We start from the raw sequence: 18,028 nt of genomic DNA, 5'->3' as shown, positions 1-18,028 counted from the left end.
CGATTCTACGAGAATCTGGGCCTATGTTAATAAATGTATCAAATTTTTTGATATACCTACTCTCCTTGAGTCTATCTACTTACCTTGTACCGGAATAGTCCTTTTGGCCGTTTCTTTTCTTTTGGGGTCTTTTGGGTCTTGGGGTTCCCTGAGCCCTATCTCTATCTAATTACATTTTGGATGATGGTACCACTATTAACCTAATGATGTGTATTTTATCAAAGAGGCTAACAATTAAAGCATTGTTTAGTTGATAACGAATGGTAAGCGCTGAATAAAATAATTGTGGCTGTTTCTATCTCCCATTCTGGATCTTAGAAATTGTTTCTCCAGATGTGTTTTCTAGGTCATTATTTACCCCTGGGCTATAGCAGGTAATAGTTTTTTCAGTCCATTTTTTATTATGTTACTCATTACTAGGAACGGCCTAACCTGCTGTACTGAGTAATTATATTTATTTCGCTGCAGACATCCCGTGGTGTTAAATACATTAAATATAAAAGACTGATGACATTTATTGACACTAATGGATGCTGGGACCAAACCACACAATATAAAAAAAAAAAAATCTACATTTATTTCATTATTTTTCTGCAGTACAAATGGAGTTTGTATCATAGAGAGAAAATTGTAATGTGTTTCAGCAGAAAAAGACCATTTACGTGTGTTTAAAGGAGAGCTTTGGAAAAGTGAGGTATCGTAAAATAAGGAGCTTTTGAACCTACCAATCCTGTATAGACTATTTTTTAGCTTCCTTTATTAATCTGGCTATAGATAGATATAAATTTGGCTGATTTAGCAGGGACCAGATGCATTTCACTCCATCTGTGGCAGTGCCTGTTTGAAAGAAGTCCCTTTCAGGAAAGACTTGGAGCCCCGGTCAAAGCTGTGATGCACAGAAAAAGGGATGTCAGCATGCCAATGGGCCAGATTCACGTAGAATCGCGGGGGCGGAACTTATCCTAGATAAGTTACACCGCCGCAATTTTTCATCGCAAGTGCCTGATTCACCAAGCACTTGCGATGAAAACCTACGCCCGCGGCCTCCGGCGCAAGGCGGGCCAATTCAAATGGGCGTGTGCCATTTAAATTAGGCGCGCTCCTTGCGCCGGACCTACTGCGCATGCTCCGTTTCCTAACTCCCGCCGTGCTTTGCGCGCCGTGACGTCATTTTTTTGAACGGCGACGCACGTAGCGTACTTCCGTATTCCCGGACGGCTTACGCAATCGACGTTGATTTTTAAATTTCGACGCGGGAACGACGGCCATACTTTAGACAGCAATACAAAATATTGTAGCGGCGACGTAGCGAACGCGAAAAACCGTCGTGGATCGGCCGTAACTCCTAATTTGCATACCCGACACTGGTTTACGACGCGGACTCCCCCCAGCGGCGGCCGCGGTACTGCATCCTAAGATCCGACAGTGTAAAACAATTACACCTGTCGGATCTTCTGGCTATCTATGCGTAACTGATTCTCTGAATCAGTCGCATAGATAGAAACAGAGATACAACGGCGTATCAGGAGAAACGCCGTCGTATCTCATTTGTGAATCTGGCCCAATGTTCTCATCTAGAAAGTAGTGTGCACATAAATAGGAAGAACGCCACCCTCCCGGTCAGCCCTTGTAAGTAAGGAGTGGCCTCAGCCTCCGTCAAAAAACACGTCCTGGCATGTTTCGCCCCCGCTCACCAGGGGCTTAGTCATAGGGTTCTATGACTAAGCCCCAATGGGAGGGCAAAATGCATCAATTGGCATGGTTTCTGGCAGAGACATGTAGGCTGAGGCTGCTTCGTACTTCTACGTCACACTGGCTGATTGGGGAGAGCGCCATTCTTCCTATTTATGATAGAAGTCGGTTGTTAGATCAACTTCTGTCAAATAGGCTTGTTGGAAAACTTTTCTCCAGCAGCCATCGATCAGTGTATATGGACAACCAAGAGTCCTGCTGTCAAAATACAATGTCCCAGTGGAGAGGATTCCTCCATCCACCTTAGTTGTGTGGATGGAGGCAGGACCATCTTTTTTTTTTTTTTTTAAAGTGTATTTTGTGCGTGAGAGAGGAGCCGGACTGCAGGAGTTGGGAGTAGGCAGGCCTCCCCCAGAGGCAATCTGCCACCTTTCTCCATGCCCCAGGTGGCAATGGCGGGTGTGTGAGGGGGTCCTCCCACACAGCCCGCCCTACCTGCTCCGCTTTGAAGCCCAACGGGGCAGGGGGACTCCCTATAAGGGAGTGAGAGGATCTAGCCCGCTCAACCTGCTCCGTTAGTCCTTCGCCTCTCTTTTTAGAGACCGCGTGGTCAAAGTGCGTGCATGTTAACCCAATTTCGAGTGCATGTAAGTGTGGTGGTTTTTGTGGGAGGGAGGTGGGCGTACTAAGCGCAGGCTTACCTCGCATAGCACACCCACCGGGAGCCGGGCTGAGACCACCAAACTCAATTCACATGTAGCCGAGACCGGGATCCGAACCCCTAGCTGCAGAGGTGAATGGCTTGTCAGTGCAGTGCCAATCGCATTGAGCCACCGCAGCTCCCGAGGCAGGACCATCTTAATAACATTATGGGCCCCTGGGCAAAGTAATACACTGGGGCCCCTACCAGCATGCCCCAATTTACACACCTACTCATAACTATACAAATTAGTATGAATAGTTGATATATATTGATTAGTACTTTCAGTCAAATCAAATTTAAACAATGAGAACACATGCCATAAATCAAAGCCTAATCAACACAAAGGGCACAGTACAGGGGGAAGCAGAAAGGCACAGTACAGGGTAGGTCATTTTCTTTTCTAATACAAGTTGTATTTTTTAATGGCTATGTGTTGATGTTGCCTTTAAAGCATGGCTCGACAAATCCCGGGCGCCAGGTCGCCATGGTGACTAGAAATGGTGTCCTGGCGACTTGGCTGGCGCCATCTGGTGGTGAGCCGTTGGTATTACAAGTTATTACCACCAGATGTGTGAGCTAGTGCCATCTGGTGGTGGCCGTTGGTATTACAAGTTAAGCATTACAAGTTAAACAGCAATTCTAATGTAATTTTTCACTATTTTTCACTGCCATCTTCTTCCCTCTAATTAGAACCCCCAAACATTATATATATAGTTTTTATCCTAACACCCTAGAGAATAAAATGGCGATCGTTGCAATACTTTCTGTCACGCCGTATTTGCGCAGCGGTCTTACAAGCGCACTTTTTTGGGAAAAAATTACACTTTTTTTAATTAAAAAATAACACAACAGTAAAGTTATCCCCATTTTTTTTTAATATTATGAAAGATAATGTTACGCCGAGTAAATTCATACCCAACATGTCACGCTTCAAAATTGCGTCCGCTCGTGCAATGCCGACAAACTTTTACCCTTTAAAATCTTCATAGGCGACGTTTAAAAAAATCTACAGGTTGCATGTTTTGAGTTACAGAGGAGGACTAGGGCTAGAATTATTGCTCTCGCTCTACCAATCGCGGCGATACCTCACATGTGTGGTTTGAACACCGTTTACATATGCGCTTCTGCGCGCAAGCTCGTCGGGACGGGGTGCGTTTTCTGGCTCCTAACTTTTTTAGCTGGCTCCTAGATTCCAAGCAAATTTGTCAAACCCTGCTTTAAAGTCCCATTCCCAAGTGGGATATTTCTTTGTTCTTAGACATTTGGCATGTTGGCAACAGGACACTTGGCTCTGTTGATGGTGGAGTCCTTTTCCATTCAAGTGCATAGGGCGACAAAGCAACTGCATGCAAATAATGTGGCCTGTGTTGCATGCTGTTGCTGTGTGACCCTCTCCACTGGAATGGGTCATGTTCGGCAGATATACTGCCCACCAATCGCGACAGGGGGTAACATTTTTGCAGCAGCAGAATGTGAACCAACCCCTTCAGGCTGCCTTTGCAGCTTAAGGCCAGGTTTACATACTAAAAAAAAGGTGGGTAACTAAAGCGCTAGCCAACAGTGAAAAATAATAATAAGTGACCAGTGAAAAATCAAAATGCTGCTCAAATCTAAAATGTGCTAACAACAAATAAAGGGTATAAAGTGGGAGTGATGAGCGCAAACTGAAAATCTAAAAGTGAATATAAAGACAGTCAACGACTGATAACATCTATAGAAACGGCAAAGCTATGAACCATAAATTAAAGTCCAAAAACATAAAACTAATGCAACTGATGCATCAAGCATGTGAATAAAGTCCAAAATGAATAAATCAAGTGTATCAACTTGTGTAAAAAACTTCTGCCCTTGGACATCAATGTAGACAATCTAGATGGGTCTTCACAATGATTGAGCTCACAGAGCGCTTACCTCCAGTTAAAGGATAATGCGTGTCAACGAGATCCTCCAAATGGAATCCAGGAAAATGTGTGTCCACGAAATCCTCCTAGTACTGGGATAGAATCCAGGAGCGTTCTCTGTGTACAATAGCGGTACAGGTCCAGGCACAGTGGAGTCAGCTCACCAAGGCAGCCACAAATGTTACCAGGAGCAAGAATGGAGATAAAAACCTCTCATCGTGAAGTATGTAAGCACTTTAAGAAATTTATTGCAGATAAAATTGTGCTTACATCAAAAAACGAATAAAAACGCCAAACAGCGGTACTTCCGGTGGACGGTCAGTGTATCGCGTCACTTACGGTCACGTCTACCTTACGCGTTGCGTCACGTCACGTGACTTCATCAGAACCTCTGATGAAGTCACGTGACGTGACGCAACGCGTAAGGTAGACGTGACCGGAAGTGAGGCGATACCCTGACCGTCCACCGGAAGTACCGATGTTTGGCATTTCTATTCGCTTTTATCACCCCCCCTGCTGCTTTAAGGCTGATTTGAGCCCTGGTTCACACTGGTACGATTTGAGATGTCAAATCGCATCTCAAATCGGCGGCATTTGCCGGCAATTGTCGGCAATGGCACCGTCCTAATCGATTTCAAAAAGTAGAAATTACATTGATATCTGTGCAGAAACCTGCACAGATGTCTCTGAAATCGCGGCCGAAATCGTGCGAGTTCAGCTGAACTCGCACAGCTTCACTCCCGCAGCCCAGTGTGAACCTGGACTTAAGGACAGTTACAGTACGTTCGAAAATTATTCACAACGCTTCACTTTTTCCACATTTTGTTACAGTATGTTACAGCCTTATTCCAAAATGGATTAAATTCATTATTTTCCTCAAAATTTGACAAACAATACCCCATAATGACACCCTGAAAGAAGTTTGTTTGAAATCTTAGCAAATTTATTAAAAATAAAAAATGAAAAAATCTATGCAGCCTCACCAGCACACATTAATGCAGCCTGCTCAGTGCCCGTCAAATGCAGCTGCTCAGTGCCCATCAAATGCAGCTCCTCAGTGCCCATCAAATGCAGCCTCACCAGTGCACATCAAATGCAGCTCACCAGTGCACATCAAATGCAGCCTCACCAGTGCCCAAACATCCAGGCCATGTGCCCGGTACACAGATCACTCTATATACACTATATACAATCAGTAATACAATCTCAGTGACAGTGTTTCACTCACCGGACCCTGGGCTCTGCATCCGATCACGTGACCCTGCTAGACTGCCAATGGCAAGAACAATTTCAAACCCTGTCTCGTGTCTCCTCCAGCCCAGGATCCAGCTGTCAGTAAGCCCGGATCGCCCACTACTCCGATAGACACCACTACTGTACTGTATGTGAGCAACACTGGCGCTGCTGCTGTTCAGGTCAGGCCAGGGGGGAGAGCAGCCTCTGCGATGTGGAGGTAGGGTCACATGGCCCAGGATAGGAATTATATGGGCAGAGAAGCTGTAGAGCTGGCTGTGCAAGGGAGGGACAACAATCACTCAGGGCTGGTGAGAGTGAAACAGACAGGTCACACTGGTCATAGAGGCACATGGCGCAGGGGATGTTGTTTGCTTCCATGCTGGTGTTGGGAGTCTCGGGACATAGTCCTCCGCCGCCGCTGCGCCTCTGTGACACTAAATACAGACAAAGCGGCTGCCTGCTGAGAGTTTGTTACATGCCGGTTGCTGCAGAGCCAGAGGAGAGTAGGAACACCAGCTGCCGGGCGCCTTAGGCAGCTGCCTAGTTTGCCTAGTGGCAGCACCGGCTCTGCCTCTATAGGGTTACGGTGTGAAGGTGCCACGGACACCCAAAGACCAATTTTTCCGCACCAGTTTGACAGGTGCATATCATTGCAATTTTTGACAGCAAGGCCAATTCTTGCTTTCATCAAGGGTATCTCTATAAGGTTACGGTGTAAAGGTGCCACAGCCAACCAAAGACCAATTTTTCAGCAACAGTTTAACAGGGGCATGTCATTGCAATTTTTGACAGCGAGGCCAATTCTTGCTTTCATCAAGAGTACCTCTATAGGGTTACGGTGTGCCACCGACACCCAAAGACCAATTTTTCCACACCTGTTACTTCTATCCAAAGTCTGTGAAAGAGACACCAGAATTTATCCCAAAAATCTCTAATCTTGTTCCCAGTGCACTACATTATGGCCTCATCATGCCGACTGGCTCCCAAGCCGTGGCATACACAATAAAGAAAGCTTGCAGGGAAAATGTCATTTTGTTGGCTTTACAAATGCAATCATTGCTGCAGCAGCGTCAATACACAGTACAGATGCGCCACTTTACAGGTAGACTAAGGGGACCCCCCAGGCACTATATTGAAAGGAATTTTTCATTTTTATGCTTTCACTTTTAGCATCAATAATCACTGCTCATTTAAAAATTATGTTTTTTACAAAACTTTTTTTTTTATTGATACATGCCCCCAGGATTAAGGTCTTTCTCCCCTGATCACTCAGTTTGGCCAGGCGGACCGCTCTAGGAAGAGTCCTGGTGGTTCCAAACTTCTTCCATTTATGCATCATTGAAGGAGACCACTGTGCTCATTGGGACCTTCAATGATGCAGACATTTTTCTGTACCCTTCCCCAGATCTGTGCCTCAGACACTTCCTTGGATTTCATGGCTTGGTTTGTGCTCTGACATGCACTGTTAAAGCGGAGGTTCACCCTAATAACATGTATATCTGAAAAACGTCCTTATATTCGTAACAAGTACAGTCCGCAATTTTATTTTATTTTTTTATGTTTTACGTACCTTGTAATCCATCTTTTCAATCTACTTCTCCCCGCGGGAGTAGGCGTTTCTATGCCTAGAGGGATTGTCATCTGGGAGGTCGCCCAGATGACTGATGTCTGTTCCCCCCGGCGGATAAGGCCCCGCCCCCCCCGTATTGCGTAGTCGCGCACGAGTTGCGGGGTTTCCGAAAGAAGCCAAACATGCAGAGATGTGAGTCGGCTCTATACGGCGCCTGCGCTCTGCATGTTCGGCTTCTTTCGGAAACCCCGTAACTCGTGCACGCCTACGCAATACGGGGGGCGGGGCCTTATCCGCGGGAGGAACAGATGTCAGTCATCTGGGCGACCCCCCAGATGACAATCCCCCTAGGCAAAGAAACTCCCACGGGGAGAAGTAGATTGAAAAGATGGATTACAAGGTACGTAAAGCATAAAAAAAAAAAAATTGCGGACTGTACTTGTTACGAATATAAGAAAGTCGGTCAGATATACCGTAATTATCGGCGTATATCGCGCACTTTTTTGCCCTGAAAAACAGGGCAAATCGTGGGTGCGCGATATACGTCGATACCCGCTTCCCGCGCTTTGTTCGAACCACTGCGCCGACATATACCGAACGCAGTACACTTGGGTATAGTCGGGCAGGCTCGGCTCCTCTCGCGGTCACGTCGTGTGCGTCCTGTACGTCGTTTACGCGAGAGGAGCCTAGCCCGCCCGACTATACACGAACAAAGCGCGGGAAGCAGGGATCGAGCAGGGATGGCCGCAGAAGGACGCGGGACCGGACCAGGCCACCGATGGACGCGCTGGACGTTGGGCAGGACGCGATGGACGACGGGCAAGACACAGACGAGGGGCATCCAAACTGTAAGTATTTTTTTTTTTTTTGCCGGAATCTTCCTTCAAATTCGGGGGTGCGCGCAATACGCCGGGGCGCGTTATAGCCCGATAAATACGGTACATGTTATTAGGGTGAACCTCCGCTTTAACTGTTGGACCTTAGATAGACATGTGTGTGCCTTTCCAAATCATGTCCAATCAACTGAATTTACCACGGGTGAACTCCAATCAAGTTGTAGAAACATCTCAAGTACGATCAGTGAAAACAGGACGCACTTGAGCTCAATTTTGAGTGTCATGGAAAAGGCTGTGAATACTTATGTACATGTGATTTTTATATTTTTCATAAATTTGCTAAGATTTCTAACATTCTTCTTTCACATTGTCATTATGGGGGATTGTTTGTTGAATTTTGAGGAAAATAATGAATTTAATCCATTTTGGAATAAGGCTGTAACATAACAAAATGTGGAAAAAGTGAAGTGCTGTGAATACTTTCCAGATGCATTGTATCTTACTGCAAATGCACGTATGCAAAAGAGGTCATGCACTCAAAATAAAACGGCTAAGCGTTGCGTCCTGTATTTTAAGATGATAAATTTTCTTTTCAAAGTGCTGGTAGAAACGGCTACAAGAAGAATAATCAGTCTGAATCGCAAACACACACAGCTGCTGTTTTACTGCCTGGCTAATCTGCATAATCAAACACTCACTAATTGCAAGAGGCTTTGATTTAGAGGCTTCTTGATGCGCGATCTGGCCATGTTTTTTCTTTGAATATCAAGGAAAAAGCCAAACCAAATGCTTTCCACTTAAGAATATGAGACTTTTTTTTTTCATCCATCCGAGAAAGATGTTGTACACATCAAATTTATTGCTTCATTAAAAATGCATTAGGTGGAAAACCGCGAAAGCATAAGTAAATATTAATAGGTTGTGTTATACGATAGTGTGGTTTGATTAAACTAGTGTGTACACAGGGCCTTGTTGAATGGAGAACTCTGTGCTGGGGTGTCAAGTGAATATATGTTAGCCAAAGACAAATTTACTGAAACATTAATGTAGAAATCAGAGAGCCAGCCAGGAGATTACGAGCCCATTCAGAATTTTAGGCCACATGCACACTGGCCCGGATTCAGATAGAGATACGCCGTCGTATCTCTGAGTTCCGTCCGTCGTATCTATGCGCCTGATTCATAGAATCAGGTTCCGCGTAGATCTCCCTAAGATCCGACAGGTGTAAGTGACTTACACCGTCGGATCTTAGGCTGCAATTCCAGGCCGGCCGCTAGGTGGCGTTTTTTTTTTTTTTACTCGACGAATATGCAAATGAGGATTTCCGCCGATTCAGAAACGAAAGACCGCCCGGCGCATTTTTTTTACATCGTTTGCGTTCGGCTTTTTCCGGCGTATAGTTACCCCTGCTATATGCGGCGTATCCTATGTTAAGTATGGCCGTCGTTCCCGGGTTGAATTTTGAATTTTTTATGTCGTTTGCGTAAGTCGTCTGCGAATACGGATGGACGTAATTTACGTTCACGTCGAAACCAATCCTAGCGACGTCATTTGGAGCAATGCACGCTAGGAAATTTAGCGGACGGCGCATGCGCAGTTCGTTCGGCGCGGGGACGCGCCTGATTTAAATGTTACACACCCCCTACCCGCCGAATTTGCATTCCGCCGGGTGATTTACGGTACGCCGCCGCAACTTTACAGGCAAGTGCTTTGTGAATAAAGCACTTGCCTGAAAAACTTGCGGCGGCGTAACGTAAATCGGATACGTTACGCCGCCGCAGAGATACACCCAATGTACCTGAATCTGGCCCACTATGTTCATTTAGAAGCCTTTTTTTCCTTACAGGAGACAAGAAACAGAAATAATTCAGTAAAAGGCAAGTTTTTGCATGCCTGTTTATGCTTGTTCACGTGTTTGGCATTGGAGCATTTTATTGGCCAGAATATTCATTTATTATGGCTATTAGAATGTAAAAACATGTGAACGTGCATAAACGCACCTGTCTTTAACCACTTAAGCCCCGGACCATTTTGTTGCTAAAGGACCAGTCCCCCTTTTGCGATTCGGCACTGCGTCACTTTAACTGACAATTGCGCGGTCGTGCGACGTGGCTCCCAAACAAAATTGACGTCCTTTTTTTCCCACAAATAGAGATTTCTTTTGGTGGTATTTGATCACCTCTGTGGTTTTTATTTTTTGCGCTATAAACCAAAATATAGCGACAAGTTTGAAAAAAAAATCAATATTTTTTTACTTTTTGCTATAATAAATATCCCCAAAAAATATATAAAAAAATATATTTTTTCCTCAGTTTAGGCCGATACATAGGATCCATCCAGGCCAGCCTCCCGAGTCCAGACTAAAGTAAAGGGGTCCCTCAAGGGCCACCGACAGCCTCTCCTCAGCACTGTTTCTCCATCTTCCACCTGATTTCCTTGCTGACCTATTTATGGCTCCTTAGTCCCCTGCAGGCTCACTCCTGGGGACTGGCTAAGGGCCCATAAATATTTAAGGCAACCACCCCACCCCCTATCTTCCAGAACGTTCTCTAACATTCTAGAAACGGGTTGGCACCAGAGAGCTGCCAGGATGAATCATCCAACCCTAACCTCTAATAACCCTGACCCAGATTCAGTGACTCAGGTTCATCCCTGGGCCAGACTATAGTATATTGCCTATTCTATTTCTAGTAGCGCACTCTAGGGTAGCACTAGAAAAATATAAGAAAAGGGTTGCAGATGAAAGATGTTGCATGCCTTGTGGATTAGCCTATTACGTAGAAGAAAGATGGTTTTGAATTAGAGAAGATGTTATGAATCATATGTCAGCCCTTATATTGTGCAGTACATGTTTGGAATGTTTCTATATTAGATCTATAACATCATAGAGAATGAGAAATTAGGCGGAAAAAATATTTCAAAGAATGTTCTGAGGTTTGTACACACAAAGAAAAATACCTTTTAGTTATACCTTTGAGAGCTGGTATAAATAAAAATGTTCCTACAACCTTTTGTTGGTAAGTACGATGTTTTTGACATTGTGGCAAGGACGTGCAAGGTTCTGTTATTTCAATAGAAGGATGTAATGTATCAATATAGAATACTAGCCAGATTCATATAGACCGGTTTAATGTTGAGGCGGCGTAGCGTATCGCGTATATGCTACGCCACCGTCAGTCAGAGAGGCAAGTGCTGTATTCACAAAGCACTTGCCTCCTAAGTTACGGCGGAATAGTGTAAATGGGCTGGCCTAAGCGCGCCTAATTCAAATGTGGAACAAGGGGGCGTGTTTTATGTTAATGACTGGTGACCCAACGTGATTGCCTACGACGTGACGTAACTTACGCACATCCCTATTTACGTACGACTTACGCAAACAACGTAAAAAGATAGGCTTGTTCCGACGTCCATACCTTGCATGGGCTGCGCCACCTAGGCAGCAGCTTTATATTTACGCCGGCGTATCTCTTACGTAAACGGCGTAACTAATTGCGACGGGCGCACGTACGTTCGTGAATCGGCGTATCTAGTCATTTGCATATTCTACGCCGAACTCAGCGGAAGCACCACCTAGCGGCCAGCGTAAATATGCACCCTAAGATACGATGGCGTAGGAGACTTACGCCGCTCGTATCTTAGCCTAATTTAAGCGTATCTGGTTTCCAGAATACGCTTAAATTTACGACGGCGTATATTCAGAGTTACGACGGCGTATCTACTGATACGCCGGCGTAACTGTCTATAAATCTGGCTATACGTCTTGAAATAAGGATTTGTTCACACCAAGTGCATTAAGCTTCGATGATCAACGTTGTGCACTGGTGAGCGTTGTGTAAACATGCTGAATGTTGCATTTTTTATGCAAGAAACATAAATGTGTCCCCACTCGCTGTTTTGCATAGATTTGAATGAAGTATTATTTTAATAAGCTTTTTAACCACTTAAGCCCCGGACCATTTTGTTACTAAAGGACCAGGCCCCTTTTTGCGATTCGGCCCTGCGTCGCTTTAACTGACAATTGCGCGGTCGTGCGACGTGGCTCCCAAACAAAATTGACATCCTTTTTTTCCCACAAATAGAGCTTTTCTTTTGGTGGTATTTGATCGCCTATTTTTGATGCAATATTTTTTACTTTTTGCTATAATAAATATCCCCCAAAAAAATATATATATTTTTTCATTAGTTTAGGCCGATACGTATTTTTCTTGATATTTTTGGTAATAAAAATCGCAATAAGCGTTTATTGATTGGTTTGCGCAAAAGTTATAGGGTCTACAAAATAGGGAAAGTTTTATGGCATTTTTATTAATATTTTTTTTTACTAGTAATGGTGGCGATCAGAGATTTTTATCGTGACTGCGACATTATGGCGGACACATCGGACACTTTTGACACCATTTTAGGACCATTGTCATTTTTACAGCGATCGGTGCTATAAAAATGCACTGATTACTGTGAAATGACACTGGCAGTGAAGGGGTTAACCTGTAGGGGGCGCTGAAGGTGTTAAGTGTAAGGGAGTGATTCTTACTGTGTGGGGCGTGGCTTGGCGTGTGACGTCACTGATCGTCGTTTCCTATGCCAGGTAATGCATCAAAGTCATTTCGAGCATGCACGGGTTTCCACAGCGACAGGTAAGTATACAGACTCTCGGGTTTCTCATCGGGAAACAGGCCAACAAGAATCTCGACGAGAAAATAGAAAGCAGGATCTCTATTTTTCTCGTCGAGATTCTGGCCAGATTTCCAGACGAGAAACCTGAAATCCTCGTACACACGCACGGTTTACTCGGCGAGAAAAGCGAGCGTGTGTATCAGGCTTTAGTCCCATACAGGAATAACCTAATTATTCCCTTGTGGTAATGTGTATATTTGTAGATCGATGTAACCATATAATGGCTTAAACCATTTGTGACCACTATATTGAGATCAATGAAATTGTACAGATTACTTGTAACCCTTTCACTGCCAGTCCTGATACAGTGGATTTATCTGCAAAATGCATTGGGGTAGATTCACATAGGAGATACGCCGGCGTATCTCTGAGTCTGGCCGGTCGTATCTATGCGCCTGATTCATAGAATCAGTTACGCATAGATTTGACTAAGATCCGACCGACGTAAGTCTCTTACGCCGTCGGATCTTAACTGCATATTTATGCTGGCCGCTAGGGGCGTGTACGCTGATTTACGCCTAGAATATGTAAATCAGCTAGATATGCCTATTCACGAACGTACGCCCGGCCGACGCAGTACATTTACGCCGTTTACGTTAGGCTTTTCCCGGCGTAAAGTTACCCCTGCTATATGAGGCGTATCCTATGTTAAGTATGGCCGTCGTTCCCGTGTTGAATTTTGAAAATATTACGTCGTTTGCGTAAGTCGTCCGTGAATGGGGCTGGACGTCATTTACGTTCACGTTGAAACCAATGACATGGCATGTAATAATGGCACAGCGAGGCATGTAATAATGGCACGGCGAGGCATGTAGTAATGGCACAGCGAGGCATGTAATAATGGCGCAGTGAGGGGTCGTCTTATACGATGAGTATATCCCAAAACCAACATTTTAGCTGGAAAATTAGGGGTCGTCTTATACGCCCAGTCGTCTTATACGCTGGCAAATACGGTATTTGTGTCCCCCACATGGTTTCTCGTAAACTGTAACTTATTATGGACTTCTTTCAACACTGGCTTTCTTCTTACCACTCTTCCATAAAGGTCAGATTTGTGGAGAGCACGACTAATAGTTGTCCTGTGGACAGATTCTCCCACCTGAGCTGTGGATCTCTGCAGCTCCTCCATGGTTATCATGGGCCTCTTGGCTGCTTCTCTGATGAATGCTCTCCTTGCCCGGCCTGTCAGTTTAGGTGGACGGCCATCTCTTGGTAGGTTTGCAGTTGTGCAAATCCCCGCGTAAATCCAAGGGGGCGGCTTGTATTTAAATTAAGCGCGCCCCCGATTCGAACGAACTGCGCATGCGCCGGGCTTAAAATAGCCCAGTGCGCATGCTCCAGTTCTCGGCGTAAAACGTCAATGACGCAGACGTGTCATTGACGTAAAGTCGTATTCAAGAACGACTTAGGGAAACGACGTACCCGACGGGAAAATACGACGCGGACCCGACGCCATACTTAACATGGCGTACGTGGGACTGGCGTAAGGTTACCGCTCATATAGCAGGGGTAACCTTACGCTTACGCAAACGACGTTAGCGACGGTTACGCGGCGCGAATTCGTTCGGGAATCGGCGTATCAGGCTCATTTGCATAAACAAATGAGACCTGAACGTAAACGCCACCTAGCGGCCGGCGGAGTAATTACATTTAAGATCCGACAGTGTAAGTGACTTACACATGTCGGATCTTGGCCGTATCTATGCGAAAATGATTCTAAGAATCACTCACATAGATACGCGGGTCAAAAAAGGGAGATACGATGGAGTATCCTGAGATACTCCGTCGTAACTATACTTAGAATATGGCCCAGTATTCACAGCCTTTGCTCAATACTTTATTGAAGCACCTTTGGCCCCAATTACAGCCTCAAGTCTTTTTATGTATAATGCTACAAGCTCGGCACACCTATTTTTGGGCAGTTTCTCCCATTCTTCTTTGTAGGACCTCTCAAGCTCCATCAGGTTGGATGAGATACGTCGGTGCACAGCCATTTTAGATGTGCTATAATAGTCTGCATTTCTCTTTTATTTGCACTGACTGTTTTCCATTTTGCTTTAATTTGATTGCAGTTTATTTAAATTTCAGTGCCCTACAGAGACCAAAGCAACCTTTGCTGTTCACATGAAGGTAGTGGGAGACTGGACAGGTAAGTGTCGTGTTTTGCAAATTATTTATTTCATAATTGTGTTTAAAGTGAAACCACCTTGCCCATTCAATGTATTACTGTCAAGACTATTAGGTGCTTAGTACATACTGCAGGGCGGGTGCTAATAGGATTGGATGTTACCGAGTGGGTTCTTTTGAGCTGCTCACTGCTGCCAGCAATGCTACTACAGGAGTTTGATGATGACATCACCATTAGTCCTAAAGAGCTGGGGGTGTGTCATCCCTTGCAGAGTAGCACTAGCATCGGGAGCGTGCGTCATGTGTCATAGTCATTGCGCAGGCGCCGTGTAGAGCTGACTTTCAGCTCTACATCTTTGGCTATTTACGGCGGCTCCATGCTGCGCCTGCTCAGTACCGGGGGACCTTATCCGCCAGGGGACCTTTTTCGGCAGGACACCGGGATGACAGGATTTTTTCACCCCCCCCCGTTGCTGCGGCGCCGGCCCTGCACCCACTGCCGCCTCGAGGCCTGGCCTTGGTGGCCTTGTCAGGATTCAATCAAGTGGGTGATCTCTAGTTCTATGAGATATGGGTTCTTTCGTACCTCCCAACATTTTGAGATGGGAATGAGGGACACCTACAAGCAATCATATGTAGGCAAAGGACATGCCCCCTACCACACCCCCTTAAAGGAGAATTAACCAAAAAAGTTAACTAAATCCACAAGGGCTTTATTTTTAGCACTATGCCTTTATATTGGCTTTTAAAATTTACAAATGCAGCATTTTGGAATTTGGATGAAAAGTTTAGCACTTGGAAACACTTTCTGAAAGATAAAAAGTACATTTTATGTACAATTGTATAGATCAGACCAAGATGAGGGACAAATGAGGGGGAAAGAGGGATAGAGGGACATTTCTCCAAATCAGGGACAGTTGGGAGCTATGGTTCTTTTGGAGCAGTCCAAAGAACATGCAATGGACTGCCACAAGTTTCCAATAATGCCTTGTACACACGATCGGAATTTCTGATGGAATAAGTCAGATGGAATTTTTTCATCGGATATTCCGACCGTGTGTGTGCCCCATCAGAGTTTTTCCATCGAAAAAGAACATGTTCTCTTTTTTTTCGATGAAAAAAAATAGGAAAATTCCGTTGTCTGTATGGAACTCCGACGAAGAAAAAAACACGTATGCTCAGAATCAAGTCGATGCATGCTCGGAAGCATTGAACTATTGAACTTCATTTTTCTCGGCTCGTCGTAGTGTTGTACTTTACTGCGTTTTGGACGGTTGGAATTTGGTGTCACAGTGTGTATCCAAGACAGCTTGAACGGAATTCCGTCAGAAAAATCAGTCGGAGTTTATCCCGACGGAAATTCCGATCGTGTGTACAAGGCATAAGTCCAGTATTAGGCCCCTTTCACACGGGGCAGATCAGTAATCCGCCAGACGGATGGAAAAGTAAGTTTTTCCTGCGTCACACTTTGGTGGATCGGAGCGGGTCGGATGTCAGCGGGCATGTCACCGCTGACATCTACGGCTCCATAGAGGAGCACGGAGCGCCCGTTCAGGTCCAGAAAAAAAAACTGTCAGGCGGACCTGAACGGGCGCTCCGTGTGAAAGAGCCCTAAGTCTTGATAAAACCTAAACGTGGACAGAGTAGGAGATATACAGATTGGGGTAGGGTGTACCATAGACCAGTGTTTCCCAACTCCAGTCCTCAAGGCACACCAACAGGACATGTTTTCAGGATTTCCCTCAGATAAAACGGCTGTGGTAATTACTAAGGCAGTGAAACTGATCAAATCACCTGTGCAAAATAATGGAAAGCCTGAAAACATGACCTGTTGGTGTGCCTTGAGGACTGGAGTTGGGAAACACTGCCATAGACTGAGAAAAACTTGGTAGAAGTCCTGGAGGCAAACATGGGAGGGGTGAAAATCGAGCTAGAGAGCAGGAGGTCTTGGGAGGAGTTATGGATGGCTTTGTAAGTTATTGTTAGAATTTTGGATTTAACATTAAAGTGGAGTTCCACCCATAAATATAACATTACATCAGTAGTTTTAAAAAAATGTCATTAGTCCTTTAAGAAAAAACATTTTTTTTTAGATGCCTTCAAAGTGTTGTTGCTAGGCAGAATAGTTAATCTTCCCACTTCCTGCACCTAGGTGCTTAAGCTTCCTAACCTACACCGCACAGACTCCTGGGAATGTAGTGGGTGTAACTTTCCAGGAGTCTGTGCACTCCCCAGTCTCGAAGAATCATGTGACTTGGACAGTACAGGTGCTGAAACCTGATCTGAAACCTATTACACTGCTTGTGCAGCACTGAGCATGTGCAAGATCTGCAAGGCTGAAATCCAGGAAGTCATACAGTCTGGCTTCATGATGCCCACACTTAAGATGGCCCCAGTCAATTTCTATTTTATAAAGTGTCTAAATGCTGTAACAACCTAACAAAACGGACCTTAGTTTACAGACTAACTTTACTAGAATACATTAAGCTTGTGTATTACAGGGGTATTTATATTTAAAAAGTGAAATTGTGGCCGGAACTCCGCTTTAATAATGATAATATAAAAGTATCAAGACGAATGCATTTATACTGGATCTACTGTAAACTTGGACGCTCGCATCCTTTGTTTCTAATTGGGGTTAGGAGGGCAACAGAGGCCATACGGTAACCATAGGTAAACAGTCCTATTACCTTTTAAGAGACTCCATCCATATAAATACACAGCACATTTATAGGCACATTTTTACCTGCAAGTTCTTATCTCCTCTTGATTCTTTTTACACTTTCTAAAACATAGCAGATGGTTAGATTGATAATTAACATGCTAAAATTGTTAATGAAACAATTACAGTTTGTGATCACTGACAGCTGTTTACCATAGCTTTGTGTTAGTGCTGCTCAGAGTACTGCCAGGAACGGTATAACTAGCTCCATTTGCAGGTAGGCAGAGGAACGCCGCGGTGCGCTGTAGAGGTTAGACCCCACTGCGGTGCTCCGCTTTGTTCAGTTTGTGGGACGTTCATTGCGATTCTCATTAGGAATAATTGAAAATGATTTAATTTACTTAGGGATCAGTGGGAATTTCAGGTAAAAGGTTAAGCAGGCAAGTGGAGTATTTGAATGAGAGGGGTTTTATGTACAAGACGGAGCAGCCTGGTCACTGACATATCGATGTGTTTTCTAATTAAGTGTCAAGGTATTGGATACTTTGTTAAGTGTGATAGGGTGACTATGGTAACACAAACACTTGAGAGTTTTATGTTTTCGAAGTATTGAACCACCGTCGTAAC

General features: G+C 44.7%; 1 protein-coding gene across 5 annotated transcripts in view; it reads left to right on the top strand.

Moving 5' to 3' along the window:
• NOX4 (NADPH oxidase 4) overlaps positions 1-18,028 on the top strand; it is a 333,977-nt gene that overhangs the window by 155,650 nt on the left and 160,299 nt on the right. For all 5 annotated transcript variants that reach the window (XM_040340122.1, XM_040340120.1, XM_040340119.1 and 2 more), the window contains one exon: positions 14,701-14,761. In XM_040340122.1, coding sequence (XP_040196056.1) covers positions 14,701-14,761 — 61 coding nt within the window. The remainder of the gene's footprint in view (positions 1-14,700; positions 14,762-18,028) is intronic.

This window comes from Rana temporaria, chromosome 2 (genome assembly GCF_905171775.1).
Source record: "Rana temporaria chromosome 2, aRanTem1.1, whole genome shotgun sequence".
Lineage (NCBI taxonomy): Eukaryota > Metazoa > Chordata > Amphibia > Anura > Ranidae > Rana > Rana temporaria.
This window is presented reverse-complemented; position numbering and strand designations above follow the sequence as displayed.